This window comes from Pararge aegeria, chromosome 5, assembly GCF_905163445.1.
Source record: "Pararge aegeria chromosome 5, ilParAegt1.1, whole genome shotgun sequence".
In the NCBI taxonomy this organism is placed as follows: domain Eukaryota; kingdom Metazoa; phylum Arthropoda; class Insecta; order Lepidoptera; family Nymphalidae; genus Pararge; species Pararge aegeria.
This window is the reverse complement of record NC_053184.1, coordinates 3,375,892-3,400,228: the sequence shown is the minus strand read 5'-3', so window position 1 is coordinate 3,400,228 and position 24,337 is coordinate 3,375,892. Positions and strand designations below refer to the sequence as shown.

At 34.8% G+C, this 24,337-nt stretch overlaps 2 protein-coding genes across 2 annotated transcripts in view; one reads left to right on the top strand and one right to left on the bottom strand.

Moving 5' to 3' along the window:
- Positions 1–6,577, bottom strand: part of LOC120623905 — a 40,116-nt gene extending 33,539 nt beyond the window's left edge. Inside the window, exon 1 of the mRNA XM_039890194.1 lies at positions 6,526–6,577. Coding sequence (XP_039746128.1) covers positions 6,526–6,577 — 52 coding nt within the window. The remainder of the gene's footprint in view (positions 1–6,525) is intronic.
- Positions 6,578–12,568: 5,991 nt separating this feature from the next.
- Positions 12,569–24,028, top strand: LOC120623904 (xanthine dehydrogenase-like). Its single transcript, XM_039890193.1, has 17 exons — positions 12,569–12,611; positions 13,496–13,653; positions 14,786–14,946; positions 15,712–16,079; positions 16,812–17,032; positions 17,261–17,363; positions 17,915–18,042; positions 18,891–19,178; positions 19,813–19,974; positions 20,437–20,565; positions 20,700–21,184; positions 21,310–21,493; positions 21,574–21,769; positions 21,899–22,665; positions 23,005–23,197; positions 23,598–23,711; positions 23,958–24,028. Exons 1-17 carry the CDS (start codon positions 12,569–12,571, stop codon positions 24,026–24,028), a joined length of 3,771 nt encoding a protein of 1,256 aa, XP_039746127.1.
- The last annotated feature ends 309 nt before the right edge of the window (positions 24,029–24,337 follow it).

Below are 24,337 nucleotides of genomic sequence, written 5' to 3'. Positions count from 1 at the left end.
AAATGGTAGTATCTATATCGCTTAGTTTTGTATCCCAATGGTCTGATTGCTTATCATTGGTATCGGTTCTCACTGGCCTGATAGATAGCATCTCAATTGCCCTTCGTAACTTCCGACGGTTCAAAGAGTTGAGAATCGTTATATGCAGTGAGATATTACTAGCTATAGAGACCGCACTTTCCCGTAAGAGCGTGTTTGCTGATTGCCGAACATTCATGACAACTCAAAACTATACTTGAATTCTATTATCGCTTTATTAAGATGTGGTGTCACTTTCAAAGAATGGTTAGCTTTGACATCCCATTCCGGAAGACAGAGTTCGATTCTCGGCATGCACTTTTTCTTATTTGGAGTTATGTGCGTTTTTGTTAAAATGGTCAATTAAAATATCCCTTGCTTTAACTGTTGCTGTTTCCAGGGAAGGGGTGAGAAATCCCTCCATTGTGGGAGGGGATTCGTGACTATGGTGTGCCGGTTATAGGATGATATGATAATATGTGTTTATTCAGGGTATTTTGGCGAAATACCGTTATTGCACGAGTTTAAGTGTTTGACTGCCATTTCACGTGATAGACCTGAGCTAAAAGCATTTATGAACCTCATACTTTTAATCCGTTTTTAATATTTCGGTATATAATTCTCTTAGAATGGAACCTGCTCATAGAGCGGTAAAAAAAGTAGGTAGGTTTCTCAGTAAACTAATTAATTTCCAAAATTGGCCCTAGCCGGGTACCACTTACTTATCAATCTACAGCTCCCACAAACATACAAAATAAGTCGTCTTCATGGAGATAGGTGGTATTAACATTTTGAGTTTTCTACCCGGCTGTTAGGTTACTGTTTTCTGTCCCCTGGATGTGATAACATCTTACTGTTGTTTTGTATACAAAGGTATAAAACGCTTTTTGTGTTTGAGCAGATAAAAAAAATTGAGGAGAATTTCCATTGCTGTACATTTTTATTGATCGCTGTTTAACCTCCCTCGATTTAGTATAGTAGTAAAAGTAAGTACCAAATCTGTGCGATGCGTATTAGAAACGAGGCATGAAAATATTTCACACGACTCCATATGATATAGCCAGTGGCGAGCACTTCATACATGCACAAAAGCACTGCATACCCTAAAATTGATATTATAACTCGTATACAGTGGCGTGCACTTCATACATGTGCACTTCATACATGTGCACTGCATACCCTAAAATTGAAATATAGCTCTTATAGGAGCAGGATTTTATCCATTATATGCAATTTTCCTACTGTATGCATACCCTGGTAAGAAACCCAGTGCACGCCACTGCTCGTATAGGAGGAGATTTTTGGAGTTTTATGCAATTTTCCTGCTGTATGCATACCCTGGTAAGAAACCCAGTGCACGCCACTGGATATAGCCAACTACTTAATGCTAAAGCAAACGATACAACGCTGTTTGATTATTATAGGTAAGAACGCTGTAAATTATTGAGCAAAATCCGGTTTTTTTTATCCTTCAACCAGTTAACCTTTTCCGCAAATAAGTAACAATGCGATCTATGATATAAGCGGGCTAACCTTTTAAGGGTATTGCAGTTATCTTAAACCTGTACCTCCAATCAGTTTCTACACGACACTGTATCGGAATGCTAAATCGTCGGAATGTAAAATAAGGTAGGTCGGTAACTAGTCTCGGCCAAAGCCTCTCTCAAGACCACATAAGAGACAATTCAGAAATTATAAAATCCCGAATTGGCCCTCTGTGAATCTAACCGGGACATGCCATTTAAACTACTACAAAGTCAAAGTCAGATATTTCTTTATTCAAATAGGCACAGGTATATGGCACTTTTAATGCGTACATTACATGTAAAATATAACATAGAGTTGATGATGGCGGTAACTTAAAACTAAAGCTACGAGGGTTCCAAACGCGCCCTTGTCTAAGAAGAAGCCCGCAACAAACTTAGCCGGTTGTTTGTTTTTTTAATGTTATGACCATCTCACATTGTCACTTAAAATTATTAAAGAAACAACCGGTTAAAGCAATAATCACACCATTGAGGTCATCAAAATATTTATCTCGTAGAATACAATACAGGCATAATCCATCCGTACTATTCTATGTATATAAAAGAGACATGTCATATTTCATTTTACATAATATTGCTTTTCCGCCTGTACCATAATAAACACAAAACGCCGAATGTAGGTTGAGTTGAAATGATTGATAGGTTTATGCGAAACAGAACATTAGCTAAAACACATGCGCAAAGAGAAATGTGCTCATTCTCGAAAAGCTTGATTCTGCTTCACTCTATTACTTTTGGGCCACTACTGTTGCCGCAACAGCGTATGACTAGGGTTGAAATAAAAACCTTACACACAAATACAGGCGCACGTTCTTGGCACTGCAAACAGAATTTTTGAACTTATAAATGTTGTAATTAATTAACTAAATCTATGCTGCTGGAATTGCAGCCCCGTACTGGTAAGCGCAGCGTTGGTCGACCCCCAACGAGGTGGACAGACGACATTAAGCGCGTCGCAGGTAGCCGCTGGATCCAAGCGGCTCAGAATCGTGGAACTTGGAACTCCCTACAAAAGACCTATGTCCTGCAGTGGACGTCTATCGGTTTATGTGAATGAATGAATGAATGAATGCTGCTTTTGAATAGCAGTCGCATCTCTTTTGTTTTAGGTTAGGATGTAATGTATAAAACTTTTTCAAATCAGTGACGTATAAATACACGACGTAAGAGCTTCACAAACGTTCCATTGTTTCTACATTGGCCTACGTTGGTGTGACAAATGTAAAGTCATGGTGATGCATAACATACTCGTAGTTATTTGATTCAGTTGCCTGCATTTTACATTTGCTTACTTTGACATAATTGGATGCATGTTATTGGTATTACAAACAGGATTTTCGCACTCATAAATGTTGTTAAAAATCATCATCATTCTCCTGGCACTTTCCCTATTTGGGGCAGGCCCTCCTGATACTTGTCCACCATTAAATACGGTATTGTGTCATTTATGGCGTTAGGCCCAGAGTTTTCATGACATTGAATACGGTTCTAGTCCAGGTGGTAAGTGGGTGTCCTCTGCCTCTTTTGCCTGCATCTATAGCCATTACTCGCTGTGTCATGTGGCTTTTGTCTTTACGCATTATATGCCCATACCAGCGTCATCGGCCTACCTGCATCTTATGCTGTATTTCCGCAACTTTAAAAGAGCCTCAGATGAACTCATTCCTAATTTTGTCCAATCTTGTAATGCCTTGATCTTGTAAACGTTGTAATTAAATTGTTCAAAGAAAAAATTTGCGTTTGTATTGCAATCGCAACTCTGTTAATTTATGCAGGTATAATCAAATCATGTGTTAAAGTCGTCGCGCAAAAGATAAAAAGCTACGCTCTACCGCAAAAGTTGTGGCCACGCGTTTGGGGGTGTAAGGTGTAAAATATTATTAAATCAGTGACGTATGAATACATGACGTGCGAGCGTAATGAATGTTTCATCGTTTCTACGAAGCCTACGCGTATGAGCCGATTTGTATCGGTCCGTGTGAACAATGTTGAAGTATAAAATATCTAAAGCGTTTGCAAATGGCGGTGTAACTAACAGTTTAATTACTTATATTCGGTTTTGGGGGTTTTACCAAACAGAGTACTTCAATAGACTCGTCATATTATCAATACATGTACAATGTGTCTTTACATAAAAAATGCAAATAAAAATGCTGTTATGTTTAAATATACAGTTAGTACCGGAGCTAGGGTGACGTGCTCAACCGTAACAGAAGGAAGATCTTCCTACGAGCGGGTGGTCGTGTTTGGGGACCGAGGTCCAACCATAAATCTTTGGAAGTTGTATATATCATAAATTTTTATGAACACTTCGTTAGCACGATGCAGGATCTTCTGGCGCCATCTAGTTTGGTAATGTGGAGACCGCTACACAGTTTATGAAACTTCTAACTTTTTTTGTCTTAAATCTTATGTTATCATGAATACGGTAGTCAGATAAACAAAATAGATGGCCCGTGCAAACTATATACCCCACAAATCAATCTTACTTATAGATACGACAGCAATTACTTTCTAAACACATGTAAATCTAACTGATAGAAAATCTCGAACGTAAAATATACATTAATAGCTAATGATGGAAACTCACATCGCCCTTTAATCGAAAAAGAGCTAATTACATGAATTATAAACTGTCTAAAAAATCTTCTATCTATCGTTGTAGCCGATGGTGCTAACCATTAACGTGCCAATATACTTATTGTTAAATACAGTTCAACAAACATTCTGCCAGAACTTTCGTTCGGTCAAAAAATCATAACTGTGACCTCAGTGAAACCTACAAGTGCTACATCAATAGCTACGGAAGCTACAACGGCCACGTGCAAGCGTGCTTGGCGAAGTAGAAGCCACATACAGGGTCTCGCGTGCACACTGTTTGTTTAAAAGTCGTTATATAAGCGAAAAAAATTCGCTTTCTCTTCTAAAGTTAAATTAACCAGCTCCAAAAGGTTAACCAGAACAATTAAATTATTTTGAAAGTGTAACTTGTTATATAAATAAAAAAGCGCTTCAAAATAAGTGAGGAAGTTGGTGGCTTTTCTTTTCAAAATTATGAATTATTGAAAAAATATTTAATTGCACTTACACGCTTATATATGTATAATTACATTGTAAAATAACTATTTATTAACTAAAATAAAACCCGTCTGCAAAAATGCTTGAAAAACTTATAATTGACTGACTGAAGTGAGTCCTTAGAGTTAACTTGTTTGAAATATAGTTCTATCTGTCTTCCCAAGCTACTACTTTGAAATTAAAAACGTAGTCCCTTATTTCATCCAAAGTCACAAAGAGTTTTTAAATTAACAAATTCATGCCTCAATAGAAATACAAAAAAAAACGAACAAAACACTTCGTGGTTCACTAGGATGCATTATGTGTTTTGCAAAATTACCAGCCTGAGTTAAAAACAAAAAATACACCTTCGCATTCATAATTGTAAGTATGGATTAATATCAAAGGTACGATTTTCTCTTCGTAACAAATAAACCCGAAACCAAAATATAATAGGCAATTCAGTATTTATACATCACAATATATATTGTTATGTGGGAATAAAATCCCCTAATATGATATTGTAAGAGGATTCAATAAGGGCGGGGAACATCTGTGCGAAAGAAATTGATTACATCTCCGGCGTTTAGGCGTCGAGCGGTTTTAACATGAAAAGTCACTTAGCTGATACGCACGTTGTAACTTGTACGCGACGTTGCATATCCGTCTTACATTTTGTACATGTCGTTTTCTACCTTAACAATAGAATATTACTATTCCTCTTGCGTATTATGTGACGTATCGCTTCAAAAATGTAATGCTTTTATTTTGTGATCGCGTCTACGTACTATTTATGTCGAATGTTCATATTTAGATCCACTATACCATTTTCTGTAATATCCTGTCTAATAATATTTTACTTTTATACACAGGATTCCTCTGTCATACGGAGGATTAAAGAGCATAAACCCACCACGCTGCTCCAATTCTTCATATTTATGAGAATAATTGGTACCAAAAGCTTACTGTGCATAACAACATACGAAAGTGGACTTTGTCATTTCTCATATTGGCTTTATGAAATACTTCACAGAAGAAGCTAAATATTTAATAGTAATTTGCATTCAACAGAAATCGAACCCACGAACTCCTGGTTACTTTGGCAACCAACCTTTTTTTTATTTTTTTTTAAATATACCATACCAATAACAATTGATAAAAATCATACAAATCTTTAACCGATTAACTGGTCTTCTGTAGGTGTTCCAAAATCAACGGTCCGTAGCCGGTTGCGCTTTCCAGTGGCTCAGATTAATTAATAGGCAGATTTTATAACGCTAAGATCACAACTTTAGAGAAGTAAAGTAGAGAAGATCGTGGCATGTAACTTACTTCTGATCCGGCTTGGTCCTACAATTGTGGCTATAAGTTCAACTGTCAAAAACGCTGGCATACATATTTGACATTTCTTTAACCTGGGGCCCTCATATAGCTGATGTAAACCGAAAGTTATTTGAAAAAATTAAATAAGCATTTAATTTTTTATCATAGGCGCTGGAAAAACTTTCTTCCTTTAAAAACCAAAATCTCCTTAGCTCATTCTCTTCTCTTACCGATTTTGGATTACGCCGTCTCTTCTTATCCTGACTTATCTGAGGAGCACCTCAAGAAGCTTGAACGTCTGCAAAACCTTTGTATAAGGTTTATCTTCGGACCACGTAAGTTTGACTACGTGTCCGAGTACAGAGCCCGGTTGAAATGGCTTCCGATCAGGCTGCGCCGTAATTTACACTTACTTTCATTTCTTTATTCCGTTCTATTTGCGCCCCATGCGCCATCTTACATCTTAGGAGCGTTTTTCCTTTCTTGGATCTAATATAGAACAACAAAATCTACGATCGTATTCTGACAATCGTTTGCATATCCCTGCTAGTCATACACAATACTATTGTAATTCAATTACCTGTAAGTCCGTCACATTGTGGAATAACCTTTCCTCTGAAATCCCTATCCATCTTCAAAAGCAGATCGTTTAAATTTATATACTCGTATATATATATATATATTTATTTTATTGTATATTTTTATTTATTTTAGTAATTCTTATATGCGGATGTTATAGTATATAGTACACCGTACTACTAGAGCACAAAAGATCCTGGAGGGTCGAAGTGCATCCGCTAAAGCGGGCCTCATTACAATATAGTACTATATTATATAACATACACATATGATTGAATGAATATACTTTAATTGCACTTCACAAAAAAGAAATACAAAAAAAAAAGAAAAGTATAACAAAACAACGTATACAATTTGGCGGCCTTATTGCTTCATAGCTTATAAGAATATTTATTTATATTTCCATTTATATTGTAGTTTTTCTTCTTTTTTTCCCCTGTTTATATTATATTGTTTGCCGGTGCAAACAATTATATTGAAAACATTTAACAAACATTGAAACTACTACTATTATTTATGTTTTCAATTGCTTTCACCAAAGGTTGTCTGTAAGATAAGACCGCCTTTGCGCGCAACTGTTTTTCTATTTATATGTATTTATATCTATATTTTTTAATTGTTTTTAATAATTTTTTTCGCTTTTTTGTGTGTTTTTTTGTATTGTTTCAAAGTATTATTCTAAATAAATGAATAACTTTGTAAATAAGCGTATTTCTGAATTAAAACTCAAATCGAGAGCTTCTGAATAAAAAGTTAGTTTAAACTCGCATGACCTCAATCATGCCAGATCCACTCGTAACTTTGGGACAAAGAAAATGAAACACAAGAGCGTATAAACCTCCGGAGGATCAATTAACATAATGAACTAGTCGACGTGTTCGAGGGATAAAACAAAAGCTTTGTACGTAAAGTTGGGCAAATTAAACAATCTTAATTAGTCTCACGTGATATGGTTAGATACTCCTTAAAGGATGGTTCCTAAGAATTAGGAGAGAACCTACTTGTTTTATGAATTCATGTTTGCTAACTATATTGACTATAAGACTCAAGATGCTGGCGATGGATAGAGCTATGCTAGGTGTTTCTCTGCGTGATTAAATAATAAATGAAGATATCCAAAGAAGAACCAGAGGTACTCATATAAAAAAACGTATGGCGAAGTGAAAGTGGTAATGGATGAGGCACATGGCTCGCTGGGGTCCCACTGGAAAGTATTGCGTTGGTGCCCCTGCTAAGTGAACAGATAACATCAAGCCGTCCACAGGAAGCCGCTGGACTCTAGTCTCACAGGACTATGGAAATTGAAAATCCGTAAACAAATTCTATATCCAGCAGTGGACACTCCTCGATTGCTAATAATGATTATAAATACGCACTCTATCAGATAGAGTGAGTATTTTTCCGATAATTTTCCGAGTTTCCAAATTTTCAGACCAAATTTTTACATTAGCGTGTGCTCCCCATCGGCCTGCGCACGCGAATTTTGTTCTTTTTCGACGGTCGAAACACACTTATTTTTTGAACCGATGCTAGTTTCTATGACGCTATGAGTAGGGCTATGACCCTACTGAACTGCCATACATCGAGTGTTAGAATATCCTACATTCTGCTTTCTAAACAGACGCAACGTCGGTCCTGGTCGAGATTTACGAGTCCGCTATCGGGGTGTGCTGGAAGAACTCATCCGATCTCTCATTACCAAAATCTCTATTTCTGAATGGTTGCTAAATATAAGGTAAATAACTATCAAAAAGGTAACCTAGACTACAATTTTTGAAACAAAATTATGTTATGGAGATAACAGGTCGTCCACGAATACAGCTACGAAAAAGGGTGGCAGTTCTGGAATGCCATGTTAAATCATGTATATTGAGATCTCATTGGCATCTTGAAATACATTTTGTGCGTTATAAGGACTTCTATGTCATTCAAATGCCAATGCCAGCATCCTATGGTTATGACAGGAGGGTGGTATTATGGAATTGATAAGAACGAAATTCAATCAAATGAACTCTTCGGAAAACCCGTTATTTGGATTTAAAATTCGAACTTCTGCTAGGAAAGCACGTCCCAGCTTCAACTACTTTACTCAGAATACTGCCGCAGGTTCCGTTTCATTCTCTCCCTCATATAGTCTGCTTTTGAACGAATGGAAAAAATATGTATGAACTTTCTAAACTGTCTAGATAATGATAAACCTGCAACCATTTTCCTAAATGGGTGTTTTATGAAAATATAATTTCATTTGTAATAATTTAATTTGATTTCGTTTTAATAAAAATGATAAAACACTTGTACACTCACAGAAAATTATGTGGCATAATGGCCATTTTATTAAATTTGCTTTGCGTTTCAAGTGAAAAATCCCGTCATGAAGGCAAGTTATGATTTTGTATCAAAGTGGGGAACAAAACAAAGGAATTTCTTTGCCAAATTATGTTTATTACCAAAACCTCGTTTGGTTACGAGTCGCGGGAGGCAAGTAAATTTTTATTTGGTTTGAATGTTCATCGCCTCCAGAGTTCAAAGGCGCAAATAAATTACTGAGATTTTTTATTACTTTCACCTCTGGAGTTTCATAATATAGACCGCGCCAATATTAGAATAATTTATAGAATTTTTATTTAAATTTCTAGTAGCTAATCTATAATTCATTTTAACGAGATTTATGGCAGAAGTTATACAATCCTCATTACCGATATGTCGTACAAAAAATAATTGATGTTGTGTAAAAAAGAAAATCTATAGTTATATTAGTAATGCGAAAGTGTATTTGTTTGTTTGTTACCTTTGTTGGGCTCAACCTCTTAACCGTTCTTGTTGAAATTAGGCATATATTGAACAGCTTGTGTGTTGGATATAGGATACTTTTCCCTGTAAAAGGATAGAGTAACGTTTCTGGGGATTTAAAAATTAACCTTAAAGGGATAAAATTGTATGTAAACAACCGCTAGTTTTTAGTAACAAAACTATTTTCGATCAAGCGCGTGGAAACTATCTCACTCAATAATCTGTTTAGTTTGTAAATATAATTACCGCTTTAAATTCTATATTGGAATACATTTTGAACGAAACTTTCACTGAAAACTAAATCAGAGTGTACCGTTTTACACAGGTAGGTACACTAACGTGATCCAAATTGTTTTCGTTCTACGTTAGTTTTGAAACAAATTAGTGTTTGAATTGAGGTTGTTTGCCCGCTGCGGGTTCGTTTGGAACGCGGCGTAGCACGAACTGGGGGCTTATTCTGTATCCACTCTATAACACTAAGGCGCGTGCAGCGTTTGTCTATAAAGCCGATTCACATCACGACAGTAGTTGCATCCAATTAACTGTATTATTATGTAATATATTTCGTTACGTGAATGAGACTTTCATCGTCATCATCATTATACGAACCATTATGAAAATTAAGCTTAATTTGCTATACTCCGCGAAAAGCAGGAGAATCTGTATAGTGTAATTTATATTTACGCCACACCAAACAAATCTTCGGGAATGTACCCTCTACGCACGTTTCGCTCCGAAACCGGAGCATCCTTAGGAGATGTTGACTTTACATGAATAATTGTTAAGATTGATGATATTATAATATTATTATATTTAATAAATAATGGTTACATAGAATAGAATAAGACCTCTGCCTCTCTATAATGCCTCACGCGTAGAGTTTAAACGGTGTGTAGGAATGGCCTAGATTCAATTTCTCTGTCCTATTAAACAGGCTGCGTGAAGCGCTGCGGTTTTTTCAGTGGGAGATAAAAAATATTTATTGTTAGTGGAAAGTTTTTTCATACGTAGAGTATCATACACGATATTTTCATGCTTTTTTTCATATTCTAAGTATTAAATATAATATTTGTTTTTTAACTACGAACAATTTACTCTCTCAAGAACCGATTTCGTAGGCCGATTGACGCAGCGCGCAGCGGCCCTGCTTTCTGAGTCCTAGGCTGTGGGTTCCATTGTGGGAATTGTATGAGTGATGAACACAAATATTTTTCAGTGGCTGATTATCGGTATATTATTATTTATATATATATATTTATATTATTCATAAAAATAACCTTAGTAACCATAGCACAAGCTACACTTGCTTTGGGGCTAGATGGCCATGGGTCGTAGTATATTTATTTATGTCGTAGTATAGTTATTATTGTCGTAATTACCTTTTGGAAAAACAAAAGATTGCCACTGATAAGGGGCGGCGTCGTCGCCAGACGCGACAAGAAAATATCTTTGCCAAAATCATTATCCTCACTTTCAACCCCTTCCCGACCCACTACAGGATATCCTGTCAGAATAAAAAGTTTTTTTTTTTAACGTAATAGACTAGCGCTTGACCACAATCTCACCTGATGAACAGTGTACATGTGGCCTAAGATAGGGCGCTTTTGCCTAGATCTTGGGAGTGAATTATTGCTCTAACCAGGTTGCTCTTCTAATAATTTTAAATGACAATGTGAGATGGTGATAACGAAAAAAAAACACCCGGCTAATTTTGTTGTCGGCTTCTTCTGAGACCAGGACGTGTTTGGATCCTTCATAGCTTTAGTTTAAAGTTTACGAATATGGTAATCGCCATCATCTCACTACCGTGTAATTCTCATGTAATGTACGCATCAAAAGTGCCACTAAAGATATTTTTTACTTTAACTTTGCAAGCCGCAAAAAACCGTGGAATTTGGAACTCCCTACAAAAGACCTATGTCCAGCAGTGGTCTTCTATCTGTTGTTATGATGACGACGATAATGATATGTTAATGTGTGACAAAACACTACTTAACTATTCTGACGTTACGCTATTTATTAATAACGAATATTATATAATAGCTTTAATAATTAATGTTTGTAATGTCTCTAGACGTAATCATTCGTATATGCTCTGTTTAAATTTAAATAATGTTGTTACAATACGTCGTTGGTTTATCCTATGAATAAATGAATTTCGTATCTACAGACACCATACGCAGCAGAATATTATTCCATACATTTTCACACGTAACGAACGCCAGCCTAGCGTATCTGCGAGACACCAGCATACATTCTCGGCAATAACGTTTTTTCTAAGCCGGTGCGTATCTTTACGTGTGACGATTTCATAGGTTTTCCTATTATTTTAGTGATAATTTATGCAAAGTTTTTTTATTTTATTTCATTAAGACTACACATAAAAAGAAATAGAAGAAAAAAAAAACAAACTTATTCTTCAAAGCAAGCATAATATTAAACTAGCGGTTTTATTTTTTAATTTCAATTTCATTACAATGTCATATAGATCACATAATTATTATAATTTTAAAAAGAGAATGTCAATTTAATGTATATTTTAAAAATGGAACCCTGTGAGGGCGCTGTAACCAGATCAGCTTATTAATAATATTTAATAATGACATTACATATTATCATTATTAAATATTTTCATTTAGAAAGTCGTTTATTTTATAATAAGCTTTCATAATGTTTTAAGGAGTTTGTAAGTATTTTTATTCCTTCTTTTTCTTTTATGTATTCTGGCATTTTATTGAACATTTTTGTGCACATTGGGTTTGGTTCGGTGCTGTGATTTTAAATTTAGTTGTTAACTTCTTCTGCTTAGAATTTTCGCTATCCCGTGGGATTAAGAAATTATCCCAAGGTGTCCATCCTAAGAAAGAAAGCTAAAATATAACTAATACCAAACTTATGAATATAGATACTGCCTCTCTGATAGAGATTTATTTTTATGAGGATGAAGAAGTATTAGTATGTACGACTATCAAAATTCTTAAAGTAATCCACTCCACTTCCACAAATGTGCCTCGTATCATTTTTCTGTCAAGCCGTTAGGGCCTCGGACTCCGCCTTCACCTCTTTATAAATAAATTTAAGACAACTGAAATGGACACGCTCCTTAACATTTGACTTACATGTTCATAAGACTTAACAGTAATTGAAGTCGGTAATTAGTAAACATAATTAGTAAAGTATTCGTACTGTTACAAAGTAAGCATGCTTGATTACGGCCCACTGGGTCTGAGTTTAGTATCACACGAGGCGTGATCATGGATAGAGTTAGTTTTTCAGTTAACGGCGTAAAGCATTCGGGTATGTATTACAGGCTTTAATCATATTTGATTGCCTTGTTGTTCTCGTGAATACTTAAAAGAAGTTTAGTTAAGGATTAAAAGTTCAATTCTATAAAATCGTCAAAATGGCCTCCAGAAGTCGATAGGAACATTTTACCTTCTTCAAGCAATGATCTTACCAAGACCACGAAATTCAGTAATGAAGGAACGATCATGGAGAGAGCGACAAGATATTGCTGACTAATTGGTCAACTTTCCAACTGTTGCTAAGCAGTGGCCATTTGTTATGCCCAAAATATGCGATGAGTTGACAACTGTCGCTATAAAATTATGCGTGCAGTACGAAAATTACCACGAGTTTGGGAACTATTGGAAAAGTTAGTGAATCGGCCAGCTGATATTCCTGGGTTGACCGAAAAATTCTTTGATAGGTCTTGTGATTTCTATAAAGAAATTCTTTTAAAATTGACATTGTCGACCCAAGTCTTCCCTATCGATCTATGTTAGATATGCAGTCCCATACATAATCTAGCAGAAAGTGTCCGGTTTTTTATTTCATTGATTGTTGATGTTGATTGACCTTTGTAGTGTTTATTTAATATTTCTCTGTATTCTGAGTGAAGATATTATGTCACTTTCATTACTATTTCGAACGCTAAGAAAAAACACAATATTTTCTTGCGATCTCACGAAAATAGGCTCCTAATTCATAAGTGATCTTTTATATGCCACGGACACTTTTTTAGACTAACATCATAATACTTAGTTGGTATTTTATGATCAAAGACCCCCGTAAACTGGTTTCCTAAGCAAACGATGAAATCAACCCTTAGTAAACAAGTAAAATGGTAGAACTTACTGAGACATTATCCAGTAAATACCTTTATTTTGTTTTCCGTGTAGTTGGTTGCGAGGTGAGGTCCACCACTACTCTTCTGGACTATCTTCGCTGTCACCTCGAGCTTCGCGGCACCAAGTACAAGTGTCTGGAGGCAGGGTGCGGCGCGTGTATTGTGAGCGCTGTCAAGAACCATGGCGAAGCACCTCAGGGCTTGAACTCGGTAACACCATTGAAACCCCAGAGTTCTTCTCTGATCGCGTTGCCTGCGGTAGGCTCGCTCTATTGAAATTGCGTGCCGCTATTCTCAATGAGTATACAAAGAGGTTGACTCAAAATATATTTTTTGCATGTAAAAGAAAGGAAGAAAATGAAAAGTGTGAATGGATTTCTTAAAATCTGAAAGAACAACATTTTTGAGAGAACAAGAAACAAAATACATGTGTTTCAAAATAAACACATCAATATAGTGTACAAGATTTTATAAATTATAGAAATTTTAATATATGAATCTTTAGAAGTCACCCTGGCTGGTAAAGAAGCGCCAGCTACCGATTCTAATTGTGTTTTCAATCCATCCAGAAATCTATTCAAATAAATACACAAATTTTATCCAAATCGGTCCAGCCGTTTAGGAGGAGTAATATGATAATTCGTACAGTAGAATTATATTATATATTAAGATATTTGTAATACACCAATGCATAGTACCCATATATAAAACTGCCCTGTTGGTCTCGTGGATGTCATGTATTGGTTTTTCTAAAAAAATAGTTCCAGCCCAGAGTGAGAAAATGGTGGTGTCCATTCCCGTGAGAGCACGTTTAAGAGTAGCACTGAGGTTCTTAATATCTCCTATGAGAGAAGGAGCAAGGCCCAGCAGTGGAATATGAACGGTCGCTTGACAGCAGTGTGTCGTTTTTTGAAACTAGTTCAGATATTGATACATTCATATTTGATTGATGTTTATAATTTTTTCGTATGCTAATTGCTATTGCATTATGTTAATTGTTCTACGTTCAATTGGTTTATTTGCAAGACAATTATGCGAAGTATCGCAACGCTTGTTACGCTTTTCGTTATTGGAGCATAACATGTATATATAACAAATACAAAAAGAGCTTGGACAACGCTCATATACTAACTCTTGCTAAAAACTCAATATGCCTACAATCAAGTTCAAGGATCGTTTTAAAACATTTAATCTTTAGTAGGTAACATGTTTGGAAACAGAAGAGTTTTATCACATTCTGATATTAAAAGGGCGGTGTCAGTTGAAGTGTGACAAAACACTGCGTAACCATTCCGACGTTATGTCACGTTTGTTAATAAATTTTTTGAATTATTATTTTCAGTGTATGGTGATGATAACATCATGTCAAGACTGGGATATCACGACAATAGAGAAAGTAGGGAACCGGTTGGAGGGGTACCATTCACTGCAGACCACGCTAGCGGCTAAAGGAGGGTCACAATGTGGCTACTGCTCACCGGGTATGGTCATGAATATGTACAGGTAAGAGTCTAGAAAGCCTTTAAAAGATTATAGTAATTTTTGAAACTAGTTGAGTAGTGCTTAACCTAAACTTAGAAAATAACAGGTTGCACTTATTAGTTCGGCATTACATAGTAGCAGGGAAGAACTGGATGGGCAAATGTCTTCTCTTTTTAGTACAGGTATTAATAATTGAAGAACTAAGCAGATGACAAGAAAACCATCGCCTATTAATAGAGCTATTCTTCGGAGGGCACGCAAGAAACAAAGGGCCTGTCCATTATCTAGGGCGTAGGTATTTAACCTCATGCGCATGTAATTACACCGGCAACCACGCCCTTTAGAACAGCAGGGTGATTACATAGCCCACAACAGGCTAACGACGGGCGTAAATCTCGCGATTTTCACTGTCAAACACAACTTTTGCGTACAAAAATATTGCCTGTCGCAAGTCTGTCGTGAGATACGTAATCAATCTGCGGAAAACAGCAATGAAACTGCCTTGTTTACGCAGCAGCAATAAGTATAAGATCTAATAATTCCCTGGACGAGCTCTATTACAAAAGCTCTCAAACTACTTAATAGTCTTACTTTATAATCTCATAGGGGATAGAGATTTAGAAAACAGATCCGCCAAGATACCCCAATGGGGGATGGCGGTCCCAATATTATCTCACACGCTAGTGATAATATCGGGGACCTTAATTCGGTTCAGATCCTCACGAAAGTTAAAAACCAAGTAATCACCCAAGTATTTCTTATAGAGCCGACTGTACCTACTTTCAGTTATTTGAAAGCCGAACCACGCACAATGCTAGAAATAGAAAAGGCCATAGGAAGCAATCTTTGCCGATGTACAGGATACAGACCAATATTGGAGGCATTCAAGACGTTCGCCTCGGATGCTCCAAAACCAACCGATATATTGGATATCGAAGACTTAAAAATATGTGAGAAATCTGGAGAGTTATGTTCGGGATTCAAATGTGAATTTTCTGATTGGTGTCTGGTTCCCAAGCAAAACAAACTATTACATATAAAACTAAGTGATGATAGAGATTGGTACAGAGTGGAGACTTTAATAGAAGTGTTCAATATATGGCAGGAGAAAGGGACGGCATCTTATATGTTAGTTAATGGAAATACGGGAAAAGGTATTAAGAGATTCATAATATTATCCTATCTGCAATAATTTGTAAATAATTATATTAAGAAACAACAAATTATATAGTTGTGGGCTCTGCTTGCATATTTAAATTACTAAGATCGCATCACAGAATTAAGAACGCACAGAATCCTCATTCATTATTGCATGCAGTTAATTATGTTCAAATCAGAGAAGACGCCCCGAGCACGTCTCACTTAACACCCGCTGAATGTTGCCAGCTCACAAACTTTTCCCATTTTCCTCATTTTATGGTAAACGTATTGAACATTAGAGGTATAATAACTTCTGTAAACTGCTAAAGGAGTGAAGTGACTAACCACCTGTTTAAGAAATACTACTAACACAGTCGTGTACACGAATTCTGTAGCTTGCACTTTATTTTATTAAATAAAAAGCTGACAGAGCTTAATTTGCTATACTTCGCGAAAAGCTGGAGAATGTGTATGGTGTATTTTTGCTCACACTTAACAATGATCAAGGAACAGAAAGTTCACAGAAAATTTTACCCACACCGGCCCAGACTTTTAGGCGGAGAGAGGCGAAAAACACACGTACAGTACAAATATTATATATTCATTAAGATTTAACACTGCATCATAAAATGTTCAGTTAACGATACAAAATGCAAAAGCGAATACAGAGTTATTACCATAGGAAATCTCCCTTAAGATTCTCAATGAAATGTTGAGGCTCATAAAAATATTGCTTTATTTTTCAGGGGTTTATCCAATATTAGAGTATCCAAAACTGTTAATAGATATAAGTTGCGTAGCCGAGCTTGTAGGTTATTATATAGACCAAAACCTGGTGCTTGGCGGTGGAACAACGCTGGTTGATGTTTTAAAAATATTTAAAACATTAGCCGACAGTGAAGGTTTTAGATATCTCCAAGTATTACATGATCATATAGAGAAGGTGGCTCACGTAACTGTCAGAAACGTAAGTATTTGTTGGAACAAAACTTTAAACACAAACTTAAATTTTGTATAGATTATTTTATTAAGTACATCAATAAAAAATTGATTTCTAATTATATTTTATTAATATTTAATTAAAGTATTTTAAAGTTATTACTGAGAGACTTAATTTAATTAGTTTGATGATAATGATGAAGATGTTTTTTTTTGTTTGCATCAACTGACTCTCCTCTCCTCTCCTTTTTTTTAGTTAGCAACTGTGGCTGGCAATTTAATTTTAAAGAATCAACATTCTGACTTTAAATCAGATATATTTCTTCTTTTCGAAACCGTGGGCGCAGATATAACTATATGTAAGTAACTAAACTATATCTATGTTATGTAAAGAACAGATCAAGGCTTTATTTTCAGAGAGACTTTTCATTAACTAAATCCAGGGTTGTGCTAGCGGGAGGGCGACTTTAGTGTATAGCCTCCTGTATAAATACTAGCTGCTGTGTACAAAACGATCAAAATATTATTAAGTAATTAAAATGAATTGCTTGCTTGTATTAAGAAAATATTTTGAACGAAAGACGGAATTTGTTAAAATATTATTTAAAAACTACAAAGTACATATCAAATTTGTAGAACGATAAGTCAACTAAGCCATTGTTTTTTTTTAAATAAATTAACAATGCAAAATGCGTCTAATTAGATGTCTACTAATGCACGAGTACAAGCTATAATTGCCCTTATCAACATCTTACACCAGGTCAATTAATTCTTTTTTAGTTCTCCAATTTTGATATGTAGGTAGTACAAAATTCATAAAATAAAGTGGTATGTGTAATTTTGTTGCATAAAGGTTGCTTTTCTTTAGAAAAAGTATTATTATTAACCTTAATTCGCATATTATTTATAGTGACTGGGCCTAACCAAAAAAAAGTTTTAACGATGCAAGAATTTCTGTTAGAAAATATGACGGGAAAAATTATTCTCAACATTCTGCTACCACCGTTGAGTAATGAAAATAAAATTGCAACATTTAAGGTATTTTTTCGGAACATTTTTTCTACTTTCTCTATGCTGGATCATTATGGGTTGTTCAGTCGACTTTTTAGATCTATCTTTGGTTTTTCAAAATAATCTACTAGAAAATACTGCAGCTAGTACGATAGTAGTAGTAGTAGATGTGACATGATATTTTTTTGAATCCATATATGCTTTATGAGTGGTCGTATTTACGCTACCTCTTTTATGTACATTAATCTGCCATGATTGATGGAAATATTATTACGTTTTGTGCAATTTCTCATTATATATGACGCAATCATTGAGGAATGTTTTTATATCCTCTTTTAATGTACTTTAAAACTTGTAAATGTTAAAGAAAGCTGGCTACACATTAAACTACGGGAAAATGCCGTATTTGTGATTTGCGCAAATTAGGCTACCTGTAACTGTATTTTTCTATCTATATGATTTTTTCAATTATTAAAAGCAACTACAACATACATATTTGATATGCATGTGAATTACAAGTGCACATTAGTAAATTTATTAAAGCATAATATAACTTCTTAATATTTTGTTAATATTAGACACATAACTAAGAACATATAATAGAGAATCCCAATTTCAGCCATTATTGCATGCAGTGCATTGTGTCCAAAAACAGAGATTTTTTTTTTTCTATTTTATGGTAAACGTTTAGAACATTAGAGGTAAAACAATTATTATCAACTGCTAAATGAATGAAGTGACAAGCCACCTGTTCGAAAAACACTACTAAAGTTTAGGGGTTTTTTAAGCTTATTAGTCGTACACGGTTTCCGTACGTTCTTAATTCTGTGATAATTGATTACTTTACTTGAATTATTTACTCTATCTCATTTCAGATAATGCCACGTTTCCAGAATGCCCATGCTCTCGTCCACGCTGGTTTTCTCTATAAAATCGACGAAAGATCTACAGTCATAGACAGTAGAATTGTATACAGCGGTCTCTCTGCAACGATTACTCGTGCATATGAAACTGAACTGTATTTAAGAGGCAAAGTCCTTTTTACAAATGAAACACTACAGTGTGCGGTGGACATTCTGAAGAAAGAGCTTGTGTTTGTCAATAATTTGCTAGACCCACCTGTTATGTATAAGTTACAAGTATCCTTGGGGCTGTTTTATAAGGTATTTAGGTGGCTTTTTAAATATGATTCTTTAATACGGTACCAATACAAACTTCAAAATCTGAAAAATTTCATCTATATCAATACTAATATTTCAAAGAGGCATTTTTTTTTTGTTTGTTTATTTGTAGGCTTTGAAATTACTAGACCGAATTTAACAATTTTTTCAACAATAGAAATATAAAGGTTTTTTTATCCAGAAGTAACTAAGATCCAGAAAAATAAGATTTCAGCTAGAGCTGAATTTAAGGTATTTGTAAAGCAAGTCAAAAAGAAAAATGATAATATAGCCAGATAAAAAGTTACGTGACGAACGGTTGAGGTTGCTACCTATGAGTTAGGCCGCCAATATAACATCACGTTACGACTTAAAGTTACCGCGAATGAAACCATGGGGAGCAGCTGTTAATTTATAATTTTTAAATACCTCCTAAGGATCCTGCGGTATTGGTATATAAATACATATTATAAATAGCATCGTACATAATTTGTCTGGTGGTCGCAAGTTATAAAGAAATATTCTTTATTTTTTTGTTGTAGAAGGATATATTATTATTTAGGCCGCATTTTGTATCCTACTTTTGTGTCTATTACGTTTTATGGTGTACAAATAAAATTAATATTATTGATTATAGGGCCTTTTGGAGTTGTGCCCACCACACATTTTAAATCCAATTTATTACTCTGGTTCCATTAAAGTAAGGGATACCAGACCTGTATCAAAAAGCTCACAGGTTTTTGAAACGAATCCAACATTGTGGCCTCTCAACGAACCTATACCAAAAATTGACGGCTTGGTAAGTTTATACTTGTCAATTTTGTAAAAAGTAAAAGATACCAATCGTTTTAAAATATTCAATATAAGTTCAGTTAGACAAGAATAATATAGCTTTATCATCATCATCATCATCGTCGTATCAACCTATTACCGGCCCACTACAGGGCACGGGTCTCTACCCACATAGAGAAGGGTTTAAGACCGTAGTCCACCACGCTGCGGATTGGTGTACTCCACACACCTTTGAGAAAATTATGGAAAACTCTCAGTCATGCAGGTTTTCTCGCGATGTTATCCTTCACCGTTGAAGCAAGTGATATTTTAATTACTTAAAACGCACATCACTTAGAAAAGTTAGAGGTGTAAAGTCGAGCTCCTACACACTGGGCTATTACCGCTTCAATTTTTCAATTTAATATGCAGTTTCTATATTATAAGGCTTAGTAGTAGTAAATATATTATACTGTTCTTAAATTTAAAGGTACAATGCGCTGGAGAAGCGAAATATACAGACGATGTACCATCTCTCCCTGGGGAAGTATTTCTGGCGTTTGTTTTGGCTAAAGTTCCACTTGGTACTATCCAGAAAATTGATGCTTCAATAGCTTTGGTAAGCCAATAATAGTGACATTTTAACAAGTGATTTATTTTATGTCTTACAGTATATATATAGTATGTATATAATCAATTCACCATAATATTACTAATTTATTTTCACTTATTTCTATTTACCTTTACTTACAGAGTGAACCTGGTGTTATAGCATTCTATTCAGCAGCGGATATTCCAGGCGTTAATAGTTTTATACCGGCCCCTAATATATACAACTTACGAGACGAAGAGTTATTCTGCAATGGTGAAGTTAAATACTACGATCAACCTATTGGTGTAATTGTTGCAGAGTGTCAAAGTATTGCCAACAAAGCAGCTACTTTAGTACACGTTGAATATTCTAATGTAAGGAACCCCCTTATTGATGTCAAGATTAATAAATATGTTCCAAATAAATTTACTGAATTCATGAAATATCCAGCAACGGAGGTAGGAAACGATACCACTAAAATAATAATAGCTGAAGATACCATTTACTCTCAATATCCTTTTACTATGGAGACCTTAGCATGTGTTGCGTATCCCACAGAAGAAGGTATAAAAATGGTAGCCGCGACGCAATGGATGGATTTGGTGCAGCAAGCAACTTCAAGGGTTCTGAAAATAAATGAAAACAGGTAATTTTATGATTCTCTGATAATGTTCTAGTTTTTATTAAACATAGATAAGGTAACTAAGTGCACACAAACAGTGTTATGTATCATGAACTAACTACGTCAGTTAACCTGTCTTATATTTTTAGAGTTGACGTTTACGTCCGAAGACTTGGCGGTGCGTATGGCTACAAAATAAGTAGATCTGCACAGATTGCTGTGGCTTGTAGTTTGGTTGTCTATAAACTTAATCGTCCATGTAGATTTAATACCCCAATTGAGGTAAATATGGGAGCAACTGGAAAGCGCTTTCCCTGTTCTAGAAACTATGAAGTAAGTTAAAAGATATAAGAAACCTGTATATTTTATATTTTAAAGTTCATAGTATCATTTTAACTATTATTTTTAAATAGGTTCACGTAAATTCTACAGGAGAAATTCAGTACATTAAAAATGATCAATTTAGTGACAATGGTTATGTATACAATGAACCTTTACTACAATTTTCATCTGATGTTTACTATCATTGCTATAAAAAGGAACGTTGGAACCATACTGCATATAACGTTATAACAGATACTGCATCCAACACTTGGGTCAGATCTCCTGGTAAGAATGCGATAAGAAACTATTTTTAATAGTTCATTAATAACATTATTACCTAACTTAACTCAGAAGAGTTCATTTAGATAATAATGTTCAGAAGAACTTGACTATTTTTCTATCATATTTCAATAGGTTCATTAGAAGCAGTAGCGATGGCTGAATTGGTAATTGAACGTATATCGTATGAGCTCAATTTGGATGCACTTGAAGTCCGTTTGGAAAATTTGGACAGAGTAGCACACAGTGATTTGATAGAATTGACGGACACTTTGAAATCGAACTCGCAATACTATGAAAGAAAAGTTGTAGTCGATGAATATAACAGAAACAACAGATGGAAAAAACGAGGTTTAAGATTTAGTTGGCTAAGATGGCTAACATCTGGATTCCAGAATTTGGAAATAACAATGTCAGTGTATGTTGATGACGGTACAGTATCCATAGTACATGGTGGAATTGAAATGGGCCAAGGGATAAATACAGTGGCAACACAAATAGCTGCATACTTCCTAAAATTATCCATCGATAAGATACAGGTTAAGCCTAATGATACTATGATTGCTCCTAATTGTATTGGATCTGCAGCCAGCATAACTACTCAAAATGTGGGAATAGGGGTACGGAGATGTTGTGAACAACTTTTACAAAGACTGGCACCCATACGCAATCAGATGAAAAATCCAACTTGGGTCGACTTGATAAAAGAAGCGTTTAGGCAACAAGTTGACTTACAAGTGCATTATTATACTAATATGAATGACTCTCAGAGATATGATGTTTATGGAGTGACATTGGCTGAAGTTGAGGTAGATGTTTTAACAGGCGAACATACAATACTTCGAGTTGATTTAATTGAAGATGTTGGGCGAAGTGTAAATCCTGACATAGACCTTGGTCAAGTGAGTTATTTAATATTGAACAAATCTATTTTTTGGTTTCTTAGACACCGCCAGATTTCTACAATTTTACAAAAATAATTGGGTAAGACCTTATTAACTAAGTCTTATCCAGTTTCACAAATCTGATCATTCTTTTTACTATTATTCTATATTTACTTACTTTCATTATTTTTTTCTTTTGATTGAAGTGAAATAATTGCAGCAAAACACTAAAAAACAAGTGGTGGCTGTCAAGTTGAAATATCTACTTATTTTTTTATAACAAAATATTTGTTTTCGTCGATGTATCAAAGCTCTCATTGAATGGTAAATAACGTAGTAAATCTTAATTTAATTCAGATAGAAGGAGCTTTTATTATGGGTGTTGGGTACTGGACCAGTGAACATCTAGTATACCACCCTGACACCGGCGAGCTGCTCACTAATCGTACTTGGGAATATTGGATCCCTCAAGCTTTAGATATTCCTCAAGATTTCCGAGTATACTTCAGAAGACGATCCTTTAGTAATGACACTATTCTTGGAGCAAAAGGTGATTGAGCTTTTTATTATAACTTATTACACTTCGGGATGCCTTGCGAAAGTAAAATATCAAATTTATTTTGTATAGAAAGTATTATGCATAAGATTAATGGTTTTTTAAATATGATATGACATATTCAAAAATATATATTTTTTTTTATTTAATAAAAATAATTCTAGGTAAACCAATCCAAAATTAAAAATGCTATGATATTCAAAAATAATTTTAATTTATAGTTCAAAGCAGTACTTTTAATTTATTTTTACAATTCTTTTGTTTTTACAACCAAAAATTATTTCCATTTGTGAAGTTTAAAGAGAGAAATTCTCAACATCATCCCGTATCAAAGTGTACAGGTGTACAAAAAGCTTTATTTATCCATTAAAGAGTGGTGTTTTATTGTTCATAGCGACGGGAGAGCCTGCTACGTGTATGGCCGTTTCAATTGCTTTCGCTCTGAGGGAAGCGATATCCATAGCGAGGCTTGATTCAGGAATACCAACAAACCAATGGTTCCAGATAGGTAACATTTCTTTAAACATGATAGGACCTTAGCTAGCAAACTCTGCAGTCACAGATATCATGGATTATACAGCAGACTTTTTTTAATAAATATGGATTCAAATAGGCTAGAGTGATAAGCGATCAAAAAGATAATATTATAAATTATAGAATAGATATTTAATAGCTATGACAAGCAAAGAACTTTAAGCCCTCATACTGGTAACAGAATAACCAAATGAATGAAATAAATGATTATTATTTTCAGATGGACCATTCACAGTGGATAGAATATGTGTCGCATGCGAAACAAACTCAAAAGATTTCAAATTTAATTAAAAATAACATAATATATGGGATATTGTATTCATGAAATCTGTAGAAAACCATCGGTCATCGCGGTGAAAACTTAAACTAACATATCTTAGTAATGTTACAAGTAGTAAAAAGGAATAAAACAAAATTTAGAGTTAATTTTTCATATTAAAGGATTTTTAATCAAAATCAATGAAATAACCAAATTAATAGTGAATTATAAATGCAATATAACTACTCATAGATGGGGGATCGGCTTTAGAGGTTCAAAATCAGAATAAAGAATGTGCGACTTAGGTGCCCCCTGGTTAAGGCGATGTCAATAACATGCAT

Excerpts from the sequence above, each read along its gene's own strand:
- LOC120623904 (XM_039890193.1), top strand. The coding sequence starts at position 12,569 with ATGGATAGAGTTAGTTTTTCAGTTAACGGCGTAAAGCATTCGG. Across the intron at positions 17,033-17,260 it reads CTCACGTAACTGTCAGAAAC|TTAGCAACTGTGGCTGGCAA; the intron begins GTAAGTATTTGT and ends CCTTTTTTTTAG. Across the intron at positions 21,770-21,898 it reads CACTTGGGTCAGATCTCCTG|GTTCATTAGAAGCAGTAGCG; the intron begins GTAAGAATGCGA and ends ATATTTCAATAG.